The sequence below is a fragment of the Carassius auratus genome, unplaced genomic scaffold (assembly GCF_003368295.1).
Source record: "Carassius auratus strain Wakin unplaced genomic scaffold, ASM336829v1 scaf_tig00002576, whole genome shotgun sequence".
NCBI classification, from domain to species: Eukaryota; Metazoa; Chordata; class Actinopteri; order Cypriniformes; family Cyprinidae; genus Carassius; species Carassius auratus.
In genome coordinates, this window is record NW_020523459.1 from 1,528,541 (window position 1) to 1,546,239 (window position 17,699).

The window sequence follows — 17,699 nt, forward strand, 5'->3', positions numbered from 1 at the left end:
TATGAATTAAACTGATGGACTTAACACAATTTTTTGTGTTATGTTTAGTTATGTAACTTTAATTTTACACTATTTACTAGTGAATCCTCGCCTCATTTTAAGTTTATTATGAAAAGATAACAGTGTACTTACAGTACTTCAACCTTTTGAGAAATTGGCAAAAAAAAACAACAACAGAAGTTATGGATTGGTAAAAATTAGGTCACTTCAAATCAAACATATGACTTTTTTATGATCATCAGTGTAAAGACTTATTACTAGTCATATTGTATGTTTAGACTGTACTGATGAATGCTAATGATGTCTACCATCATAGTTTCCTTGATTTCCAAAATTGTTGGCTTTTAACACTTCTAGCATTGCACTTACCTCAAAATAAAAGCTAACAACTTTTAAAGCCTGTTAGAAATTCAAATATCAATATTTGGTTATCAGCGTTGACTTGACTCCATTGCAAGAGATAAAATGCATTTAAGAGAAGTAGATACAAAATTGATCTACCTTATAATCTGTAGTGTAGAGTCTGAATCTTGCAAACAGTTTATTTTTTAGGACTGAAAACTGACATTGCTGCATTTCCTCTGTGCTCGAGAGATATCATCCAGTGCTGCACGGCTCACCAATGTGAGCATGCATGCAGAATGCATTGTTTTTTGTTTTGTAGAGTAAGCTTTCTCTCTTAAAAGTTTCATGCCGCATTTTGGTTTTGGAAGCTATTTAAGGTTCTTATCCTGTCTCACTTCATATAAAAGACTGATTAGAGCTAAGTCTTTTATATGAATAAGGCATCTGGATAATTCTGTTTTACTCAAGTGAAGAGCTTTGAAAGGGCTGCACATCCTATCTCTAGCTTTCAGTTTCTTATACTTGAGGTCATGCAGAAGTTAACAGATACTTTGACCCCACACTGGGCCTGCTAAAATATAGTAAGTCTGGCATTTTTTAAGTCAAGTTAGATCCATTATCAGGTCTGAAAGAGTTGAGACACATGAAAGCCAGTGCAGTTTGGGATTAGAGGGATCATTCAGGAACACCCCTGACTCAGAGGACATGCAGAGAAGGAGGTGGGGGATGCACAGTACTTTGCATTTAAATTTGAATTGGCTTGAATTGGTCCTGTTGATTAGACTTCATGCTGCATTAGCATGGACTCCCTTATTAACAGTCGAGAAACATCGAATTACTTTAACAGAGTAAAAACCTGAAATCTGGTCCAATTCTCCTGTCATTTGTTTTATTATCCGCTCATAACTGATGGTCGATAGCATCAGCATTGAAAGATTTGTGGTTGTGTGTCAGTGCTGCTGGCTCACCTACATCCCTGCCAAGCAGGACAGCGCCTGTGAGCAAAGCTTGGCAGCTGGTGGCAGATGGAGGATTTCTGTCTGTTGGGCTGTCTGGAGGCACACAGAAGCCTGGAGAAGGGAACGTGGCTCCAAGCCTAGCCTGATTGTGGGTCATTGTTACACGAATTGGATGTTGGACTTTTCCATAAGTATCGATTTGTGTCATCTTGTTTATAATTAAATGTTTTAATAGAATAATTCACCCAAAAATGAAAATGTTGTCACTTAATCATTAGGGATGTAACAATTCACCCCGAGCCTGTTGAAAATCGATGCAAATATGCAATGATTCGAATCGGTTGAGATGGTAAATGAATCGCGATACAATTGTGGGTAGGAGTTTATAACATTCGGTGAATGGTGAATTATGGTCATATGCAAAGGCAGAGGATGCTGGGAAACAAAAAATAATAATAAAAAAAAACATTAAACTGCTTTGAGTATAAATAGTCAGTCGTCATTTTCAAGGTTTTAACAGTATTTCAGTGAAATCATCAGGAGAGTACAGAGTACAGACATCATGCTGTGTGGCATGATAATAAAACCTAGTTTATCTCATTGGCGTTTAATTGTGCCTTTCACATGCAACTGTCCCCGAATTCAAGGCCCTAATCAAATTTGCTATCTAGGTCATTTATGAGGTGCATGCTGACCCATAAAACTGGGAAAGCAACAGAAAGTAATGCCAGAGAATAGGATTATGTTTATCATTTGTGTTGCTTACCTCTGTCAGAGTCTTCTAAACGTGTTCTGTCATTTAAATATGCTGTTGGGCTGTACAAACATGGTTTAATGATCTGAATTAATTAATGCATTGTGTACAATTGTTGATTCTGTATGCAGCTGGGTGATGTACCCGGGTGGAGGTGAGCTCTGGCCTGCTGTCATAGACAGTGCTCGAGCGCTACTTCAAATTAAAATTTAATTAAAATTAAATTTATGCATTTAGCAGATGCTTTTATCCAAAGCGACTTACAGTGCATTCAGGCTATCAATTTTTAGCTATCATGTGTTCCCAGGGAATCGAACCCCCAACCTTGCGCTTGATAATGCACGCTCTACCAATTGAGCTACAGGAACACTACTTACAACAACAACAACAACAGCATTCAGCACAAAAGCCAGTAGAGACTGTAGATTCATTCTGCTCTCTCTGAACAGAGAAACAAGCTGAACTCTGTTGGTGTGGAAGGATACATTTCTGTTGTCCACATGGTGCCATTCGCCATACTGTTGAGAGATCAGTGACAATGTTGTCTTAATTGGTAATTAGTATACACAGCAGATAACTTATTATCTAAAGCAGCTGACACTTTAGAAAGAGGAAATCTGGGGTTTAAGACCTTGTTCGTATCACCTTGGTTTATTGGTCATCACCCCTTTGAGAATTTAAACCTTTAACCTTTAACCTTTAGCCCAGACATTTATTCATGATGCATTTTAAACTGGGAGTTAACAACTTCATTTTACAATAGTTATTTTTGGTCTTTAAAGTATTCCAACAGCAGTGGGACTTTTTTGACTGTTTGGATCAGTCTTCTTGTATGTGTTTGCCCATTTCAGTCAATTTGTGCATATTGTGTCTAAATGTAGGTTACTGAATATTAACCCCTTCAGTGAACTGTTCTACATAAGCAATATATTGCATAATATATCACAATTGTGCTGTTGTTAATAATAATGCTGCTATTTAGAGCAAAAGCACTCTTGCTCATATAATATTGCCTAATTGCCATTTTTCTTGGACATGTACAGTACCATGGTATTTCCATGGAATTTTAATACATTGGTAAATGAATATGGTAATAATTAAGAACATGATCTTGGGTTTTCTGTGTTAACTGAATACACATAACATTTTGTAAGGGCTTTTTGTTTTTGTGGAAACAGCAGACAGGGCTTCTACAGCATAAGCCTCAGAATTTCCAGTAAAAATAAATAAATAATAATAATTAAATAAAAAAACTCCCAAATGTATTCATAATCACACCAAATCAAGTTCTGGGCATCTTGCTGAAGCTCTAATGCCTTGGTGGTTGGGGGATTTGGCAAGCGCAGCTGAAGATGCTGCAAAAACCCCTCTGATAGGAAAAAAATTCTGCTCATTTACTTTGCCAGAGCAGGTGAGGAAGGACACAGAAACACTTTTTTGATTCACATTAACCCACACGGTAATAAGTATTAGAGGCTGAATTCACCAGATAGCCATGGCGCATCTTTTTCCTCAAAAGGGATGTTCATCTGAGATTTCGGTTTCAATCTAAGGACTGTAATTTCTTATAAACATCTTTTAGGCCATTGTTGGTTGGTTTGCTCCCTCAATTTCTTTTTTCTAATGCAGCCCTGAAATGATTATACACATTAAAAATCATTCTTCCTCATTTAGAGTTTCACTCCCCTTACACACACTCTGACTTTGACAGATGGGGCTCTATGGAGTGAGTTTTGGTTCTTTATTACATGCGAGAAAATAAAAGATCTGAGAGAAAAAAAAAGTTTGAGAGAAAAAGTTATCACACTGATAGCAAAAAAACATTTCATGAGAGAAAAAAGAATATTTGAGAGAAAAAGTTTTCATGCCAATAGCAAAAAATTATTATATTTGAGACTAAAAAAAGGTTTGAGAGAAAGTATTTTTTCATAAAACATAAAAAAATATACATTTGAAATTTTTTTTAATTATTTCTGAGAAAAAAAATCTCTCTCAAAATACTTTGAAAAAAACTCTCAAATATATATTTTTTGCTATCAGTGTGAAAATATTTTCTCTAAAAAAAAAAAGTGTTTCTCTCGAAACGCTTTTCTTTGCTCTTGATGCATTTTCTTGCTCTCGTGTCAGGATTTTGCTTTCACTGTGAGAATTGTGTCATGGGCGGGGCCACGTTCCTATTGGCCAGTCGGGTGAGCATCGTCTTGTCTTGGGAGTCGAACTGAATCATTACACCATTGTTCGGTTCACCTGCATAGATGCAACCTCTGCCTTATGGCTAGTTAAGTTGAGCAGTGAGCACGGACACTCCAATGTTTGGGTAAGATGATGACACACAGCTGGCTGAGCAAGTTCAGTATCACTGAAGATTAAACATTAAAAAATAGCACTCATATTCATGAATGAATGTGTATTATATTATTTGCTTGCTAATCGCTAGTAAAGCTAACCAGCCATCATGCTAGGTAAACTTGCAAACTCACCTGGTTTATACTATGTTTAAATCAAATGCCAAATTAATGTTTTGATTTAGATAGTTTCACGCCTTATTTAGTGAGTAGTGAGCAGTGATTGATATACCGTTTGAAAGTGTCCCACCTAGTTTTGTTAAAAATAGTCTTTGTATGGTTGTTGCACTACATGTTTAGCTACACTGCATGTATAGCTCACAAACTCAGCTACACGGGCTTATTCTAAATATTTTTTACCATCTAGCCGAGGTCTAGAGCTGACAAGGTAAATTGCAGGTCTAGGACTAACTCTTACATTAGCAACCCACAAATATGTTTGTGCCTGTACTTTCATGGTAATTATTTTTTTATTTTAAATCTTTCAAACGGTATATCAATCACTGTCTAACGTTAGCTAGTTGTAGGGTTGCCACCTTCCATGCATACTAACGTTAGTTGAAAGTTGTGCGGGAGGTTGTAAGAACAAGCAGTTACTCTTCAGGTGCTTTGAGGCTAGCAAGTGCAAAGGTAGAAACTAGCTCACTACTCACTAAATAAGGCGTGAAACTATCTAAATCAAAACATTAATTTGGCATTTGATTTAAACATAGTATAGACCAGGTGAGTTTGCAAGTTTACCTAGCATGATGGCTGGTTAGCTTTACTAGCGATTAGCAAGCAAATAATATAATACACATTCATTCATGAATATGAGTGCTATTTTTTAATGTTTAAATTTCAGTGATACTGAACTTGCTCAGCCAGCTGTGTGTCATCATCTTACCCAAACATTGGAGTGTCCGTGCTCACTGCTCAACTTAACTAGTCATAAGGCAGAGGCGGCCTCTATGCAGGTGAACCGAACAATGGTGTAATGATTCAGTTCGACTCCCAAGACAAGACGATGCTCACCCGACTGGCCAATAGGAACGTGGCCCCGCCCATGACACAATTCTCACAGTGAAAGCAAAATCCTGACAAGAGAGCAAGAAATTGCATCAAGAGCAAAGAAAAGCGTTTCGAGAGAAACACTTTTTTTTTAGAGAAAATATTTTCACACTGATAGCAAAAAATATATATTTGAGAGTTTTTTTCAAAGTATTTTGAGAGAGATTTTTTTTCTCAGAAATAATTTTAAAAATTTCAAATGTATATTTTTTTTATGTTCTATGAGAAAATACTTTCTCTCAAAACATTTTTTAATCTCAAATATTATTATTTTTTGCTATTGGCATGAAAACTTTTTCTCTCAAATATTCTTTTTTCTCTCATGAAATGTTTTTTTGCTATCAGTGTGATAACTTTTTCTCTCAAACTTTTTTTTTTCTCTCAGATCTTTTATTTTCTCGCATGTAATAAAGAACCAAAACTCACTCCATAGGGCTCTAGTAGTCAAGCAGACTGTCTAACTGTCGATTCTTGGCTCTGTAGCCATGCTTCACTCCTGTGAATGTGGTTGATACACTGCTTCTGTTTAGATACAGCTCCATGTGAAGCTTCAGCTTCAAAAGAGAGAGAAAGGAGATCAGCGTCTCCCCTTTGAGTTGCCTCTGCATCTGCATCTGCCAATAGTTATCTAACAATCCTCTCAGTCACAGCAAATTGAGAAAGAGGGAGAATGAAAGGATGAAAAGAGCTGAACGTTGCCAATTAAATTCTGCTTGAGAGGGGTGAGGGTCACTGCATGGCTGTGTGCTTTACTTTTGGTAAAATGTCATGCTATCAATCAGTATACTTGCTGTGAACATGCTTTTGTTATATTTATGCATATCTTTAAATTAATACATCATTTTTGGAATATGTGGTTTAAATTTCCTTGTCAGCTAAAATATTGTTTTTGTCACAAAAATCTTCAGTCGAACTGGATAAAATGAATGACTATGACATGACTACATTTTATTTAGTTTCAATATTAGAATTTTAACATAAATTAGAATTATTTTGAGATAATTACAAATATATATATTCAAATTTGTCCATATTTGTCTTGGGTTTCCTGTGCCGGTGCTAATGCTAATCGATTTTTTGGGGGTATTACATAGACCTTCCTGGTAAAGATGCCTCTAGAGAAATTGACTACCAACAATTTATTTTTATTTTTTTGGCAAGAAAACATAAATTTCCATTAACAGTACACTGGTCCTGACAGACTCGCTGAGCACCAGATGGATCCTCCAGGACTCACTCCACACCGACCACAGAATCAGCTCTAGGAGACTTTTAGTCTTCAATGGAAAATTGAGCTGCCAGGGTCACTGTGTTTTGGTGCCAAAAAGGGCAGGTTTGCCATGATCCCAAATGGCTGTAATCTGCTAGCTTGTTATTTAACTGAAACATTTTTTTTTTTTGCCTTTTATCATGCCATTGGTTTGATATTAACAAGCGCCTGTGTTAAATAAATATTTTAGCGATAATAAGATGTTATCGATTAAAATCGTATTAAACATCTTAAACTTAGTATTGCTATTGTCATGTCCACCGACAAATAACATGGTTGACATATAAACTGTGAAGCCAATATTAAAAAATTCCTTCTTGTCCCAGTTGGATTGTATTCCGTGTCCTCCACGTTACGCCCTGATGTCTGTTTGAAACACTCTGAACTGATGACTGAGTCTTATTTATGGAACAGGCCACACTGCCAAACTTGTGTCGTCCGTAGGGGTGTAAGGTTGGCCGGGTTGAGTTAATTAAAGGGGTGTGAAAGAAGGAGAGAGGGAGCAAGGCGTAAGCATGAGTATTTCCCTGTCCATGAGAGGTCATGCTGTGCACCGGCTGATGGCCGTCAATGGTGCCAGAGAAAAGCCCTGTGGTCAGCACTTCATGAGCTGTAGATCCTGCCAGCATCCAGCTCTCAGAATCATAACAGGAATCACACCTCCAACCGCTCTCTGCTGAGCCCACGCCTGGCTCCCACAAACACATCTACTCAAGGACAGCGCTGTTATTTTGGCAATTTCCTCAATGTTAATCTCCATAAACATCCATCATTTTTCTACAAATTGCGGTCTATTAGATTTTAAAATAACAGTTGTATAATGTATTCTTTTGATAGTAAAGCTGAAATAATTCTAATACATATAATAATATATATAATAGTAATATAGTTAAATAATGTCCTTCTTTATAAAAATGTCTTTATACATAATATATAGCTGGTTTTGCCTTTATATTTTAAGAAAAGGTGGTCCTTCCATTTAGTTTGTTTCTACTAATTTCGTTTCGATGTCTGTGGCATTATCCTAATATCAGTAAGTGTGTCAGAGCTGTGGCCCATTGTGTAATGCTCATCACACACACTTAAAGAACAGTTGTGCTCATGGAGAGGGGTTTCAGTCTGTATCCTGATCCCGTTCGCTTCTCCATCTACATTCCTGTCTACCTCCACTGTCCTGTCAGGCACAAAAGATGTTTCTGAAGGATTCTAAACTGGCTGATGTCAGGATCCTCATAATGAACCCTTGGTGTTGAGCTGTAACCGGCCAATAAACACTGAACTGAAAATACGGTCAACGGTCACTGCCAGGATGTGTTTACAAAAGAGAGCGAGGAAAGATGAGGAGAGAGTAGGAAAGAGGATGACTTTTTTATGTGTGTGTGTATTACAGAAGAAAGCTCTGTAGTGACTCAGCTCCTTGCACCTCTCCTCAGAGAGACATTTAGCCATCATATACGCAGCTGCAGAATAGACGCATTATGAAACATAACTGATCTGATATCGAAATTTTCAAAAGCATTTTCGTGTTTCATTTAGCCCCAGACCTTAAGAACAAATATTACTGAATAGACTCAACCAAAAAAAAGGAATTCAGTGGGCTGCTCATGCAGGCTGTTAGCTGAGGTGATGGTTATATATTTTTGAGTTGGCTGACATTTACTTTCACAAAGAGACACTTTCACAGTGTCATCTGCTCTGCCAGAACATTTAAACAAAGTGAGTATGTTTGTGTGTGCACTTTAGTGTGGGTTTGGTCTTATTAAAATTGAGTCCTTGGCACTAGCACCTGCATTAGCCTGCTTACATCAGCATTATATGTCAGTCTGCTCTCCTGGTTAACCTTGTTTTGATTGTGTTCCGTGTTTCTTCACTGTACGATGATATGAAATGCATCCAGGTTCAAAAAAGGTGTATCTAGTAGATTATGCACAGAGAAAGTCAGCCCATCTTGTTTTTAAAGATACTCAATTAATTATAATGATAGCTCATGATACAATAAGTTGATGTTAAATATGGATATTAGATATTTTAATTTATTGGTATTAAATGTTTTATTTGTCTTTCTGTCTCTGTTTGTTGATCTATCTATCTACAATATGTTTTTTTCATACTGTGCATTATAACATTGATGTTAATTTACTTAAAAACAATTTGTGTAAAATAAAATAAAGATTAGTTATAGTCTATGAACATCAAACATTTTACTATTTTAAAATGAATTTAATTACAATTCTTATGATATTTTCCTGGAAGAAGTTTGGTCAAAACAACTCTAAATATTATATCTGGGCCATAACCCTCTTTTTCTTTTTTTCAGAACCCTCTAGAAACCCTCTAAATGGAGATGCCATATTTCAAGAATAATTTTTGGGTAAGTCTGTCACATTTCTTATGCCATGGTTTGTTTTTTAATGTTTCAGCTTTGTAGCATTACAGTAAAAGCAAATGTTTACTCAGCGAATGTTTGGTACAGTTGCCTTGTAAGCAGTTTGGGATTCATATGCTGACTGTTTCAGTCTCATCATTGAAAGAATGAAGGAGGGATGGAGTGAGGATAGAACAAAGAGAGTTAAAAGTGAGAGAACAAAAGCAGGGGGCTGCTCTTTGTCAGCTTTCCCATGAGGACTACCCTGCTCTGCTCTTTCAGCAAACCTGGCAGGGCTATTTCAGGTGCGTTCTACTTTAATACCCAGCCTGCTGCTCTCAAAGAACGAGGGAGAAATCAATGAGGACCACTGTTACTGAATACAGGCCACATTATAACAGTACAGAAACCTTCCAACCAGACAAAGTCATCCCTATGTTAAAGGAATTTACAACATGTGCCATCAGATTAGTTAGTATTTTTTTATTTGATGGATGGAGGCAGGGGGCGTGAGTGCTGAATGGTTTAAACACTGGCCTGACTTGGTCATTCACTCATGCTGTTTGTGAAATCACGTCTCATAGAAAGTTGTCAATTGTCAATTGTACCTCACCTCAAGGATTATATTTTTTTTTACCCATGATGGACAGAGATTGAGATGGCGCCACTGATGTCATTCCAAACCTCTTACGACAGGCACATTGCCGGTTTGAGATCGTTTTATGAGATCGGCCTTTATAGAGACTGCCAATCAAACTTCCCAAAATTGATTATCAGCTAATAGCGATCGGTAGCTGATTAATCGGAGAACCCTGTTTAATCTGAACAGCCCTTCTTGTATTTGTAGGCTTGACTAAGGTTTTAGTTTTGACAGTAGTTCCTCTACTGTGTTCTTCTGTGTGGCTGCAGCCTTTGGTCTGCTGTCCGGTTTCAACAAGGTCATTTAGTTGTCTGCTTTTGTGCCGCAGGACTGTGGTAGACGCAGTACCTCCACTATTGTGTTCTTACACAAAGCTGGTGTAAACCCCCTGCCCTCCGCCACCCCACTCCCCCCCCCCAAAACATCCATGCAGAACTATGATTCACTCTGGTCCCCCTCATCGCTCATGCAGATGTATGCAGACGTTCTGGCCTTCACTCTTTTCTGTTACTCTGAAAGCAGTTTTTAAAATCAGTATGAAATCAAAGTGATTCAATTTACTTTAATATACGTTTTGGTACAAAAAATTCAGATAAAGAAATATTTCTAAATATTCCTTTTAAATGCCTTTAATCGTTCTTTTATATATATATATATATATATATATATATATATATATATATATATATATATATATATATAAAAGTTTATATATATGTGACCCACAGCCAGACACAGATAAGTTGATGCATTTTTAAATATAATTGTAATAATATTTTGAATAATAGTTTAATGCTAATATATATATATATAAATATATATTAGCATTAAATTAAATTAGCATTTTATATATATATATATATATATATATATATATATATATATATATATATATATTTTTTTTTTTTTTTTTTATTATTATTATTTTTTAATGATGTTTCTAGGTAGTTATTCTGGTGGGCTGTTAGGGTGATCATGAAGTTACAGAAATAAAATGCATTGAAAACACTAACTCATGTTGGCTGTAAAGAAATTAATTGTCATTCTAATATGTGTCTGTGTGTTTGCATATAATGTCATAATTGTGTGTGTTCGTCTGTTGTGTGTGTTCGTCCTTCTGACGGTTTCTACAGCAATGAATAAAAAACACCTGAGTGAAATGACTGAGACGACACATTTGGGTAATTACTGAAAATGCATGATTAATTAAGTCTCTGAGAGGGAATTCGCAATCGCAGTGATTAAGCACATTCCTTTTTTAGCTTGTGCGTCTTCATCCTTACAACTGTCTTCCATCTGTTTCCTCCTCAGATGGAAAACAGGGCATTCAGCAGGCCGTCAGATGTTTGTCGCACAACAGAGAGCTCATTTAACAGCCTAATCAGTTCATTTTGTTTCATTCTGTTTCAGTTTTGTGAGGTCGGATGTGGATTTTCTCAGTCTCACATTAAAGTGTTTGTGGCTTTGGAGCTTTGGAAGAAGAGAGATTGATCTAGAAAATTGTTTAAAGCATGACCATAGCTCAGGACTCTACAGAGCGTGTATTTTCTTACCTTTGCATGTGAAAATGACTTTGACCACCACACCAGTGTGAGTGAAATGTGCCGCCCAATCAGACCTCATGAACTTATATACTGTAGTACCATCAGCAATCAAACATTAGACACAAATTAAATTTCATACTGCGAAACTGTGTTCTGTTTGATATATATTTTTAAATATTCATTTATGCATTGCCCACATTTTTATAATTAGGGTTTGATGTAAAATCGATGTATAGTGTATGAATATTAATTGAGTCATTAATTTGGTCATCACATTGCTTAGTAACCTTCCAGGAGTGTTCAGTCAAGAAACTTAATAGAATTAAGTATTTGAAAATAAGGTTCAAGAATATTATTCAAAATTATTCATTATAAATATTCATGAGCCATTCTTTTACAATAGTATTCTAATAGAAGGATCTGTTACTTAATTAATACACACTTAACAGTGTCTTTCTTTCAAGCCTTTATTGCTACTGAATGATTTGTAATTTGTCCCCATTCATTTGTGTTTTAGGTCATGATCCATCAGTTTCCACGGTCATATTGTGACTGCTGGGGGGCTTTGCTTGTGCATGAAAGCTATCATCTATGTAGCAAGCATTAAATAATCTATTTTTCGGTCTCAGGAGAGAATTCCTCAAGTCAGTGTCTAGTCCTGTCTCCATCTCTATCTCCAATTCAAGAGAAACGTCACTGTTACAATATATCTGTATGTCCTATTGTCCCACTTATTTGATTTAATCAAGACTGGTCGAGATAAAGGTAGAAGAGAGGAGAATGATGTACTTTAAGTCATTCAATGATTTCCCTCTTTCTCACCTAGGAGCTAATGCAGTTATTCATCATCCGTGACAGGACTGGGCCGTGTGTGTGTGTGTGTGTGTGTGTGTTTAATGTGCAGTCAGCAGTAGAAGTATTTTAACACTACAGCACTTCTGCAAGGAGTTCTGGGAAATGAGCAAATAATCAAACATAATCAAGTAACATACTGAAATTCTTAAAATGATGCAAATGATGATGACAGAAAAGGAAAAAGTATTCACTGAGAATTAATTTGATTCAGTATTGAAAAGTTTGATTTGATTCAGTTCAGATTCATTTCATCATATTGCAGTTGTAATATATATATATTTTTTTTACATGTTCTTAGATAGAGAAAGAAATGTTCTCTCTGGTAATGTGTTAACTTCTACATGGCGGTATTTCAGACTGACCGCTTCAAACCTCTAATCAGTTTTAAATATTAATTCATTAAATATCCTGCTCTTAAGAGTAATTTGTGTCAGGAATTGGATGGAGAGTGCTGTACATACAAGTTTTCACACAGCCAAAATAGGCATGGAGTACTGTAAAAGAACAAGAACAATGTTTTAGGGCATTTAGTATTAAGTTAAACTTGATTGTGAGTACCGAACAAGACTGTCTGTGTTTCTTATAGTTTAAACTCAATTGAAAGATTCAGTTAAATTGGAACTGTAGTGACAGTAGTATGTGAAAAAGGTTTTTGGAGGGACTGCAGTGAAAATGGTGTTTAGTGGGTCTCACATGATTGCCTCACTTTACTGAGCAGCATGGCACTGGAACGCCCTGCAGTCATCCACTTACAGCTTCCATGAGACATGGCTCACTCATCAAACTCCACATTAGTGCTCCTTTCATGCTGCTAAAGTCATCATCCCTGCTTGTGTGTTTACTGCACGGGGTAATTCAAATCAAGTGAGACTGGTTATGTTTTACAGACTAACACATGTTGTCATTGTGAGGTGATTCTTAGAAGAAGCTACTGTTGGAAGTTCAGCCTCGTGCTCAGACTGACTTTTAACAGAGAAACCCATTGACAAGGCATCATGGGAAAGACAGAAGTTAAAATAATTGCTGGAAAAATAAAACTTTTTAGAATAGCCCTCGACATTTGGTGACATTTTGTGTCGTAACATTTTTATACATTTCACAATTAATTAAAAAGAAATGACAAGTAATACATTGAATTAAGCATGACATTTTTAAGCAGAACGACTGAAATATTATAATATTTTTTCCATAAAATGTATACCAATACTCTTTGTTTTATTTCCAACTTTGAAAAATAATTTTCATATTGCACATTTACCAGTAGATATTAGAGAAATCAACTTGCAAAATATTTAAATAGAAAGCTAAACAGTTTTACTGCTTTACATAGTTTTACTTTAGATTTTAGCTAGCAAATGACTTTTCTGAAATATTTTATGCATTCTTTTATTATTTATTAGTTGTAATTTCTAGATTTTGTTATGCATTTTATGTATGCTCATTTTGTCTTTTTTTTACCATTATAAACTGGGTTCCATCTTTAATCATGTAACATAAAAAAAAATTTCATGTGAAGAACTTTTTGTTTACCATAATGCTTTTTATTGTAAACTACTTAATTCTTGTCTAAAAGGAGTTATAAGAATAAAGTTTATTATTATTCTCCCATCTCCCATTATTAGACTCCCATCAAGTCACAGATTAGTTAATATGGTTTTTTTAATCATATCAATATTATTTTTTATGTAAATCAAATGTAGAATTTGAATGTTTGTGCACTTGCTGAAGAAAACGTAAGTTTTGCCAGGGGGGCTGGGTGGTGTTTTTGGGTTGATAGAGTTTTCTGGATGGTTGCTAATGTAATCTGGGGGGATCAGTTGTGATCAGATGATTATGTTACTGAGATGCTGAAAAAACAACACAGGACGAAACACAATAACCAAAGATATCCAGCTTTTCAGCCTTCACAAGTGCCACTTCCTTAGAGCAGAGGTCAAACTGAATTTTCTAACAACCTTGGGTCTTGTTTTAAACAAGAAGGAATACTTCAGCTCCGATGCACACAGACGCCTGTCACTTTATGGAATGAGTCGGCATGTGTCTCCCACTCTCTTCTGGTTACCAGGGGAACCCTGTCGCTCTAGCAACCGCTATCTTGGTAGTACACACGTTAATACCGAGTGTATTGGAGTTTCTCTTTAAACACCTGCAGCCCTGTTTAATGTCTTTGCATTCGTTCTGTTTCTCGCTCCTCGTCTGTCATGCTCTCTTCAAACACAAAGTGTCCTCTGTGGCAGCATCACATTAGATAAGGTCAATGGCAGATACTGTACTGCTGTATACTTTGCAAATGAACTTCAGGAGGGGAATGAAGCTATAAAGAACAGAAATACTCTGGGTTAGATGGCCTATCATTCCTTCTGCTTTCAGCACCGAATTCTGACTGAAGTGTCAGGGGAAAAGATTGTTGGTTTACTTGCCAGATACTGGTTTACCATCACATGCATATAAAAAGAGAGAGATGTGAGAGAAAGGAGTAGAGGAGAGCGAGAGAAGGAGAGAGACAGCTTTAAAAGTGGTGCTGTTGTACCTGTGCTGTGTGGGCAGAGCAGAGAGAATCATGGGAGATCAACTTTCCAAAGGGGTCAGGTTTCAACAAGCATACTGGCCACAACAAACATCAGCTGTTGTTTTTCTATTTTTTTTAAAGATTGTATTTACAGGTTGGATGCAACTGGTTCACTTAGTTTTTGTTGTTTTGTTAGCTCAGTTCTTCAAACAGAACATTTCTGTAATCGTGTACAAAATAAAGGACTGAAATTGAACACCAGAAGTGCTTATGGGTAAATGATATCTAGATCTGACTTTAGTGCCACAGGAACATTATAGAGTGCAGGATTGAACCCACTTTTTCAGTTGCCTGATTATCTTATGTATTTTCCTAATAGGGATTTTAAATAATTGTTTAATAAATTCTTAAACCAAACCATGCACAACACTGCAACATTTGATTCAAATCAAAAGTATTTGATTACTTGATTTGGTTCAGTTGTTTTTTGGTACTTCACCACACCATAGAATTGTAGCATCTCTGCCATTGGCTAAATTCGCTCCTGATAACCTCTACATTCCCCTGTGGAACACAGAAGCTTGACCTTTGACCTAGTTTTATGAATGATCTGAATTTTGTAATCTGAATATTTACAGCTAATTTCACCTCAGAACATAATAAAAATCTGCTGTTTAAAATATGAGTGATGAGTCAGTGACCAGTAACGTTATATGGATACGAGAACAGATATAGGCGATGTTATTTGGGTTACTAACAATAGAAATTAGGACAGATGTGTGTTGAACTAGATGTGACCATTAAGAATCATAACCAGCAAGTCAAATCAATTTTGTTTGACCAAATTGCAGATTTGAGTTAAAACGTCAGATGAAGTCAGATTTGAGTCTGGATGAAGGACCATCACCTTAAACTCAACCTTGCCAAGCCCTTGCTACGTGTACTGTGTTTAAACTAACTGAGACTTGTTATAGCACTTACATGTTATTGTTCTCTTGTTTTTTATTGCTTCCATTGTGCTTATTCGTAAGTCACTTTGGATGTTCTGGCTCTTCCAGTTTCTATCCTTGGATAGTAGGAATTTTGTCCATTTATCTTTTCTGTGGTGAGGAGGAATTTATGGACAGTGACTGCCCTGGTTCTGTCATCTCTTTCTGTCTCTTCTTTGTTGACATTTTTCTGTTTGCTCGAAGAAAGGGGGGTATTTTTATACTCGCTAACTTTTACCACAGGATGTGCTGTTGCTTTGTTTCAAAGGTTATCATCTGAGGATCTCCCTACTGGGCGTAACTGGCCTTTGAAGGAAATCTGTGTGTGTTGTGCTCCCTGCTCACGTGGCATGTCTTGCACACACTTCTGTGCTATTGTTTTGTAGTTATTTTCACTATACTGCACTGTGATTTTGAAACATCTTCAAGGAGAAGTGAAGGTAGCGATGTTACAAAGAATTAGTGTGAAAATGATAACGTTTGAATCATGACAAATGCTGATATTCTGTACAGGCACATACTGTTCTGTATGTTTTTGCCTGCTGTAGTCAACGGCCCACAGTCATCAGTCCAATCTTGCTATTTTCATTTGAACACTTATTTGTTTCTGATGATGATTCATTTTTACACACACTGCAGGAATGTACAGTATTGTTCAAAATAATAGCAGTACAATGTGAATAACCAGAATAATCAAGGTTTTTCGTATATTTTTTTATTGCTACGTGGCAAACAAGTTACCAGTAGGTTCAGTAGATTCTCAGAAAACAAATGAGACCCAGCATTCATGATATGCACGCTCTTAAGGCTGTGCAATTGGGCAATTAGTTGAATTAGTTGAAAGGGGTGTGTTCAAAAAAATAGCAGTGTGGCATTCAATCACTGAGGTCATCAATTTTGTGAAGAAACAGGTGTGAATCAGGTGGCCCCTATTTAAGGATGAAGCCAACACTTGTTGAACATGCATTTGAAAGCTGAGGAAAATGGGTCGTTCAAGACATTGTTCAGAAGAACAGCGTACTTTGATTAAAAAGTTGATTAGAGAGGGGAAAACCTATAAAGAGGTGCAAAAAATGATAGGCTGTTCAGCTAAAATGATCTCCAATGCCTTAAAATGGAGAGCAAAACCAGAGAGACGTGGAAGAAAACGGAAGACAACCATCAAAATGGATAGAAGAATAACCAGAATGGCAAAGGCTCAGCCAATGATCACCTCCAGGATGATCAAAGACAGTCTGGAGTTACCTGTAAGTACTGTGACAGTTAGAAGACGTCTGTGTGAAGCTAATCTATTTTCAAGAATCCCCCGCAAAGTCCCTCTGTTAAAAAAAAGGCATGTGCAGAAGAGGTTACAATTTGCCAAAGAACACATCAACTGGCCTAAAGAGAAATGGAGGAACATTTTGTGGACTGATGAGAGTAAAATTGTTCTTTTTGGGTCCAAGGGCCACAGGCAGTTTGTGAGACGACCCCCAAACTCTGAATTCAAGCCACAGTACACAGTGAAGACAGTGAAGCATGGAGGTGCAAGCATCATGATATGGGCATGTTTCTCCTACTATGGTGTTGGGCCTATTTATCGCATACCAGGGATCATGGATCAGTTTGCATATGTTAAAATACTTGAAGAGGTCATGTTGCCCTATGCTGAAGAGGACATGCCCTTGAAATGGTTGTTTCAACAAGACAATGACCCAAAACACACTAGTAAACGGGCAAAGTCTTGGTTCCAAACCAACAAAATTAATGTTATGGAGTGGCCAGCCCAATCTCCAGACCTTAATCCAATTGAGAACTTGTGGGGTGATATCAAAAATGCTGTTTCTGAAGCAAAACCAAGAAATGTGAATGAATTGTGGAATGTTGTTAAAGAATCATGGAGTGGAATAACAGCTGAGAGGTGCCACAAGTTGGTTGACTCCATGCCACACAGATGTCAAGCAGTTTTAAAAAACTGTGGTCATACAACTAAATATTAGTTTAGTGATTCACAGGATTGCTAAATCCCAGAAAAAAAAATGTTTGTACAAAATAGTTTTGAGTTTGTACAGTCAAAGGTAGACACTGCTATTTT

General features: G+C 36.6%; 1 protein-coding gene across 4 annotated transcripts in view; it reads left to right on the plus strand.

Annotated features, from left to right (window-relative positions):
• The window catches only part of LOC113069911 (F-BAR domain only protein 1-like), a 39,140-nt gene that overhangs the window by 3,972 nt on the left and 17,469 nt on the right, over window positions 1-17,699 (plus strand). For 2 of the 4 annotated variants that reach the window (XM_026243022.1, XM_026243025.1), the window contains exon 2: window positions 9,041-9,094. In XM_026243022.1, coding sequence (XP_026098807.1) covers window positions 9,062-9,094 — 33 coding nt within the window. In that variant the 5' untranslated portion in view covers window positions 9,041-9,061. Of the gene's footprint in view, window positions 1-9,040; window positions 9,095-9,123; window positions 9,394-16,046; window positions 16,066-17,699 lie in introns of those variants that run through there. The other 2 variants (XM_026243023.1, XM_026243024.1) reach the window with 2 other exon arrangements.